The sequence below is a fragment of the Parambassis ranga genome, chromosome 22 (genome assembly GCF_900634625.1).
Source record: "Parambassis ranga chromosome 22, fParRan2.1, whole genome shotgun sequence".
Taxonomy (NCBI): domain Eukaryota; kingdom Metazoa; phylum Chordata; class Actinopteri; family Ambassidae; genus Parambassis; species Parambassis ranga.
In genome coordinates, this window is record NC_041042.1 from 14,991,789 (window position 1) to 14,999,558 (window position 7,770).

Genomic DNA, 7,770 nt, shown 5'->3' on the forward strand with positions numbered 1-7,770 from the left:
GTTATGACTGCTGATTTAGCTTTCGTTTTTTTTCTGCATAAAACTCTAAAAATCAAACATGGTGCATGTAAAACTTTTTCCTGTGCCTCTTCATATACATGTATATATATTTGTTCTATGTATTGCAGGTCTGTAGGTACGTTTGCCAGAGCTCTGGACTGCAGCAGTTCTGTCCGGCAGCCCAGCCTCCACATGAGCGCTGCTGCAGCCTCCAGAGACATCACCTTGGTGAGATACACACTACATGAAAGCATGCTTCGGTTAAATCGGCATCACACCCTGTGTGGATAGTGTTAGAGGGAAGTAGGACTGTTAATCAGAGAAACTGCCTGTGCTGCACATGTGTGTTCATGTGTGTAGTGATTGTTGAAGCCAGTGTCTGGTTAATCTTAACAAGCACTTGGCCCCAAAAGCCGGGTGTGGGTCTATTCTAGCTTAGATCTTATCCTCATATATAAAACATAGATGAGAGGCCTTCTAGCTACCCACATGCACACACAAATACACAAACACAACCCAAAACCTTGCTGAAGGGGCTGCATCTACACAGACCGAACAAATAAAATACTGTCATACTCGTCCAGAGAAATCAGCTGAGTATTGCTAAAAATAATAATCCCCTAACTAAGATGCATCTCTGTCTTGTGTTTAGTTTCATGCTATGGACACCCTGCATGCTGCAGGCTATGATATGACTCGAGCCATCGCAGCGCTGGTTCCTCAGGGAGGCCCCGTCCTCTGCAGGGACGAAATGGAAGAGTGGAGCGCCTCAGAAGCCAACCTGTTCGAGGAGGCGCTCGAAAAATACGGCAAAGACTTCACCGACATCCAGCAGGACTTTGTGAGTGATGTACATTCAGTGCCCCAATGAGAAATGAATCGTACTCAGATCTGTATGAAGCTGCAAGCAAAACTCTTAAGTCAGACTTCATGTACAGCTGAAAAATGCTGCTTCTGAATCAAGAAATAGAGCTCTAACATCTGTAGCTGACATTTGGACTTCATTTAGATGTTGTACTGATTTAGCTTTTATACAGCTTTAAAGCACAATAATAGTCTTGTAAACCAGCCGCCCCCATGGTAAAGAGTAAACATTTTTTAACACAAGGCAAAGTGAACATTTATCCCACATCGTATTTAAAAGAAATTCTGAGCTTTAGAGAGAGCAGCCTCTGTGCGTCCAGCCCCAGAAGAAGAATGGAGCTGCCGTTTGTGGACCTTTTCTACCGCTCACTGTGCTGAGTTCCTACTGTGTGCATCACTCCACCACCTGGTGGACGGCTGCTGTCAGTGCAGATCACTCTTGTTTACACTAAGGGCTTTTTTTTTTACTACACCGCCGTGATGGGTGGGACCTGTCTTTGACAGCTCATTTTCCTTTAAAACCTCTTGGAGGGAACAAAACTTTAGGAGGGAGGGGAAGATTTTCAAACGAGTGCTTTAGCTGGTCCCACGATGCTCCCAGGATTGTCCTAGTGTGGTTTTTTTAACATAATAAACAATAAAGCTCAGCTAATAGCTCCAGCTCTCATTTCAGTCCTTCATCAGTGTTTCTTGATTGTGGCCGACAACATGCTAGCCAAAAATGATGATAATATTAACAATTTTGTCCTTTCTCTCCCTCTGTAGTTACCCTGGAAGTCCCTTACGAGTATTATTGAATATTACTACATGTGGAAGACCACAGATAGATATGTGCAGCAGGTAACAACCTTCATTAGACAGCAGAGACCTTTAAATGATTAAATAGGATCATAAACATCTTTTCATCAGAGGTCAGTATATGACTTGTGATTCTTTGTCTCTCCATCTTCGCTGCAGAAACGATTAAAAGCAGCCGAGGCAGAAAGCAAGTTGAAGCAGGTCTACATCCCAAACTAGTAAGTATTTGTTTTTTTTATATTATTCTTTGATTTTAGTTAATAAATATTAAATGATGTTGTTAAAACTGCAACATCTTCTGGTTGTTTTAAAGTTCTTCTAGTTGTATAGCACAAACCCTGCTTTTACCACCATTAGTATTCATGACGGCTCTCAGTACTGAATCAGTATAACTGCTGTCAGTGCTGCAGGCTCCTGTTATCCAGCTGCTCTCTCAGTACACTGAACTGGCCTGTCTTTAACTGACTCTGACCCCGTCTCTGTTCATGTGCCCTTTCAGTAACAAGCCAAACCCTAACCAGCTGAGTAACAATGTAAAGCCCGCTCTGGTAAATGGAGCTGCGGGTGCAGCAGCAGCAGTCCCAGGACCTCCAGGCTCGGCGCCGACCCCCGGCCTGGGCAGAGCCTGTGAAGGCTGCTACAGTAAGTCATTCACATTTACGTAACCACTGCTGCTTCTGTGTGTAAGGATAACGACAAAGGATTCCAGTGGACCCTGTAAATAATTGCTGCAGTCTCTTGTTTGTCATATACTAAAGAATAATTATCTTTTTAACCTCCTCTTGCTCTCTGTAAGATCATATAACATACACTTTTTTAGGTTTAATGAGTCTCAGATATTAATATGTTCTAATTTAGATATTTTAATGAACACAGATTCATCATGGGTGTTTGTATGCACCACACAATGCATATTAGATTTACATAATTGAGAGAATCTGGCACCCTGCAGCAGTGTTGTTCTCTTGCATGCATATGCTCATAGTTATGTGTATTTATTGCCACACTGTGTGTGTGTGTGTTTGTAGCCAGCAGCTCCTACCAGTGGTACTCGTGGGGACCTCCCAACATGCAGTGCCGCCTGTGCGCTTCCTGCTGGACCTACTGGAAGAAGTACGGAGGGTTGAAGATGCCCACAAGACTGGACGGAGAGAGGCCTGGACCCAACCGCAACAACCTGGTACAAGCTAACACACATAAACACACACTCATGCTCCGCTGGACTTTGAGTTTACTTATTCTGAAAACAACAGCCTTACTGTATGCCTGAAGCATTGCTGTGTTCCTAAAGGAGCTGCGTTCTATTTATTCAACCTTTGCTGTAGTTTTATTCTGAAGAGGGGTTTTTGTGCTATTGTATGAACATACAATACATATATACTTACATACTTAGTTTGCAACTTGAATAACAAATCAGTTATTTTGGCTTTGATATAATCAAACTTTTTAGCTTTTTGAGATCCATTCCAGTTCCTGGTTTCCATCAGTATCAAAACATCCAAGTAGTTAAATCGGTGTCTCCAGATGTTTTCCTTGCCATCATCCAGGTGATAATCTGACCTGTTTGTAGTCTCACCATCAGTCTGTTCATTCCTCCAGAGCCCGCACGGCCTGCCGCTACGGCACAGCGGCAGCCCCAAGTTTGCAGTGAAGACCCGACAGGCCTTTTACCTGCAGACTACCGGCCTGACACGCATGGCCCGACGCCTCTGCCAGGACATCATCAGGCCACGGTACCTGGCCAGGCACCCCTACCTCCCTGTCAACACAGCAGCCATCAAAGCAGAATGTGAGGACCTTATTTTCTACCTTTTGGTGTTGTAAACGTGGTTTTGGTTTCACTAAAGATCCCTGTTTTTCTTCGTCCATTACTTCCTTTAATGACTGGATTCTCTCACTGAATTACCACAGGCGCCCTGCGGTTACCAGATAGGCCAAAAAAGCCTTTGCCACTGAAGCCTGTGGAACGTAAGCCTCTGGAGTCTGTGGTTAGGTATTTAGGTAAGTTTCTGCTTTTAGTCACTTTTGTTTTGGTTGTGGTGCATTTGGACAAACTTGGTACGTTATCCCTTAAATGAACACACATTTATCCTGAAGGGAAAATGTCATGTTGTTCTAACCCTAGCGTGTCTTTTGCCCTTCTCTTTATGTTGTCGCTTCGTCTTTGTTCATGTTTTAGAAGCACATCCCCGTCCGGCCAAGCCTGATCCCCCGACTCGCGGAGGGTCCATCTCCACAGGCAGCTTGACGCCCATAAAATCCTCCCCCATCCTCAACAATGGCTCACCCACCATCCTGGGCAAACGCACCTATGAACAGCACAACGGGCTGGATGGTGAGCAACGCTTTACAAATAATATCGCTCCTAATAATAATTAATAATGAGAATGAAATCCTTCCTGTAGCTGCTAATGTTAAAAATATATTTGGGGGGGGGGGGGGGGGGGGGATTTGCTGCTATCCATCAACTGATAAACATTTTGATGTAATTTACTAATTATTTTCAAACTTTTAACTAAATCTCTTTAGTTAGCTCTAATTATTGTTCTAATTATTTTGTGCAGATTGAAAGTTTAATAATCAATATTTGAATGGAAAAATGCTTATTGTATACATTTCTGTTATAATAATAATAGTTTTCATTGTTTTAGCCATATTAATTATGTAAACTTGACTGCATTCATTATGCATTATCGTTAAAACTTTAATATAGCTGTTATTTTAATATTTAAGAAGAATATCAAAACACATTTGGGCTCCACAGTTGAGATCTACTGCCGAAGGGTTAAGAGTTTGTGCGCTGGGCTTTTATTTTTTTGGGTTATGTCCCACTTTCCCTTTCCCCTGTGAAACGCGAGAGGGGTAGAGACAGACTGAGAGATCAAGAGAGTGAGGGTATACCAGAGAAAGACGGGAGAGGCGAGGGAGACATTGAAAGAGGATCGGATCGGCCTTGCCGCTTTAGCTGGAGGCTACGGTCTACGTCGCCATGGTAACAGCAGAGAGGAGGAGGAAGAGGAGGAAGAGGAGGAAGAGGAGGAGGAGGGCTCGATAAGTGTATCCTGAGGGAGAGCGTCTCCGCTGGTCTGTGAGCCCACCTCAGGCCCAGGCAGGGTTGGAAATCAGCCAGAATCAAGGATTAGGGATTAGTTGTATTTTTTTTTTTTTTGCTTCATCACCAGCTTTGTGATTTAATAATTGAGACCATGATCATCTATCATCTATCAGTGTTTATTTCCAGTATTTTTATATTTCTTAGTCATAAAATGAAAGATGTGCTGCGGTTAATGTCAACTTCACAAATCTCAGGCTCTTCTCTTCATGCTTTGCCTCACCCGTATGCTCTCAAAGCTTAGAGGACATCGTCAGATGTAGCCATGAGTCTAGATCTGCTGGATGTCTAAATAAATTCAAAAGTTTGCCATATTTACTTATTGCATGATGACATGTTGCTTTTGTTGCCCCCAAGTGGTAAAAAAATTCACCTTTTCTGTTTGTTAGATTAATTATTTAATCCACACTAAAATGCTTAATTCAGATAAGAGTTGAACTTATTTGAAGATTTTAGCATTTGATGATCATTTTGCTGTTACTTTGAAGGTTCTATTCTTAATTTATACAAGAACTTAATGAGTTCTTCTTGTTAACTCCTTTTTTCGGTATCCCTTAAGTAGTCTAATTGAAACAGAAATAAGTGAAATATATGTGGAAGGATTCTATTGATGCAATTTCCCCACATGAGATCATAATGTCCTTCCCACTCTCTAGATATACTGGAAGTACTTTTTGAAGCCACTAGGGGGCAGAAGAAAATTAATTACTATGTCAGTTACTACTGACATAGCAGATGAGCATCAAGATGAGCATCAGTCTTATTTTTCTCCATGTCTAGGTTCTAAATCCAAAGTCCTGGCTCCACAGTGGGACATCATGGCCAAACGGGTGCAGAGTGATGCAGGGCGGCCCTCAGCCTCTCTGCAGGATGAGGTGCACGAACTGGACTGAACGCTCCGTGGGAACGACCTCTACTGCAAACCCCAGTGTGGTGAGAAGACGAGAATCAAACTCTGACATACACACAAAACAACACTGATGCACCATCTTGGGCAAAGTTTTCTGTTTTCTGTTGCAACTTTTTTGCTTTATCAGGAAAAATTCCTTGTAAGAACTTTACAAGTTAGCCTTTAAGTGGACTCTGACCCTCCTTTCAGATAGTCTCAGTGTTTACTCTGCTTAACTTTATTGCCCTAAATACACCAGCTGTAAACGCACCCTTCACGTGACAACATTTACATCAAATGGCCGAGTGGCTGATTGTTCAGCGTATCAGCCTGCATGTTTGTTGGTTGTTCTCGCCTCTCTCATAGTAATGTTTCCATAACCTACTCATCACTAAACACCAGAAAAACACACTCATCAGCATGTGGCTGTGGTGTTACTGCTTTATTAAAACAGCTGAACGTGCATGTCTGCCGTGTGCAGTTTTTTCCATGTTCCCAGCATAAATACAAGAGTAAAGATTGTAAAGATAATGTTCAACACTGAGCCTGTAGTTTGTAGGGCTGTCTCACAAAGCAAACTGCAGCACAGCAGCACAGGTAACCTCCTCATGTCATGATGTCGGAGCCATGTACATTTGCATTCAGCATTCAGTCTGTGTTTAGAAGGAAGCTGGTGTTTAAATGTAAACATGAAATCTCTGTTAAATTGCTCCTAATAATTAGCAGACGCTCCCTACTGGCACCCTCTCTCATCCACTGCAGATATATTTATAAACCTCTCCTCATTTCATGCTGATGTGTTGATAGATGACGACTTCTTGTAACGTTTTTTTTTTTTTTTTTCCTTGCAGCAGAGGGGGACACGTGATGGAAAAGGCTTTTTCCACTAAACCATAGCTGAGGGCAGCTGAGGGGAAGTTGAAGCTGGAAGGAGACGACAGCATTGGCCACCTTTCTCCAGTCAGCACGGGTCTGTCAGACGGCTGAAGACCAACGGATAATCGATCAGTTTGGCTGTGGTCAATCAGAAGATGAGCCTGACTGTACAGGACTGTGTTTATTACTTACATTTCTCGTTATTACTGTCTTTATTGTAATTATTGTTATTGTTATTATAATTTTTTTTACCAACTATAACTCAGCTTATTGTTTGTCGATCAAACGATGGAACTTGTAAAGTTTCATGAAACATGCTTGCAAAAAACCCCTGTGGAAAAGGGTGGAAGGAAAGTTAACATAAGCCACTTGCATTTCTGTGTTTGTTTTTTTTGTTGTTGTTTTCTCAAAGTCAAAAAGGAGACGCACTTTTATTTCAGTTCAACTTGTCTTTTGGTTTAATGAATTCGAATGCTTTACAGGAATCTTTCTGTTGTGTGAGCCGGCCCTGTTCTTCGGCCAGAGAGGTTTAACTTATTGAGAAAGAAGACTTGGTGTTTTTTCTACCTTTTTCACAAGTAATGCATCTATGCTTCGATAATGTAATTAAAAAAAAAGCAAAAACAAAACAAACAAAAAAAATATTGATTTTTATTTTTTCCTCCCCCGCCCCCCTCTCCTCTCCCACCTCCCCTTTTCTTTTTGGTGTCTGTGCACAGAGGTGTCAGAACTTGCACTGAATGTTGGATTTCCACGCTGGTGTTTACCTGTTGTTGTTTTTTTTTTATTAACTTCCACAGGTATGCAAACAGGGTATATGCAAAAATAACGGAAACTTTTCATTCCTAACTGCTTTATATGTTATCAGTATTAGAAAAGATTTAATGCACAGAGGCAAACAATGTTTTGTATCTGAAAAGAACTAAAAAGCAGGAACAAGCTCTGCTTTCATGTCCAATCATTTGTCAGTGTGTTTATTTTATTACACATCAGTATATTTGTCTTGTTACATATCAGATAAAATACCAAACATATTTTCATCATATCCATCCACATTTAATGTCATACTTTTTGTTTCCTATTCTCTTTGAACAACAGGCTGGAAAGCAGATGTTGCTGCATGAGGTTAAGAAGTGTTGAACCAGTTGTCACCAGAGTGCAGTTTAGATGATAAAGGTATTCAGGTATGGAAGAGAAAAGAAAACCAGAGACACCTGTGTTGGCAGTTAAA

The 7,770-nt window shown here is 41.6% G+C and overlaps 1 protein-coding gene across 2 annotated transcripts in view; it reads left to right on the forward strand.

Annotated features, from left to right (window-relative positions):
* mta1 (metastasis associated 1) overlaps nt 1-7,344 on the forward strand; it is a 32,036-nt gene extending 24,692 nt beyond the window's left edge. Inside the window, exons 8-18 of one of the 2 annotated variants that reach the window (XM_028395004.1) lie at nt 129-228; nt 653-841; nt 1,630-1,704; nt 1,822-1,880; nt 2,162-2,304; nt 2,691-2,842; nt 3,262-3,451; nt 3,574-3,663; nt 3,842-3,997; nt 5,555-5,707; nt 6,515-7,344. In XM_028395004.1, the coding sequence (XP_028250805.1) occupies nt 129-228; nt 653-841; nt 1,630-1,704; nt 1,822-1,880; nt 2,162-2,304; nt 2,691-2,842; nt 3,262-3,451; nt 3,574-3,663; nt 3,842-3,997; nt 5,555-5,667 (1,267 nt within the window). In that variant the 3' untranslated portion in view covers nt 5,668-5,707; nt 6,515-7,344. The remainder of the gene's footprint in view (nt 1-128; nt 229-652; nt 842-1,629; nt 1,705-1,821; nt 1,881-2,161; nt 2,305-2,690; nt 2,843-3,261; nt 3,452-3,573; nt 3,664-3,841; nt 3,998-5,554; nt 5,708-6,514) is intronic. The other variant, XM_028395005.1, reaches the window with a different exon arrangement.
* The last annotated feature ends 426 nt before the right edge of the window (nt 7,345-7,770 follow it).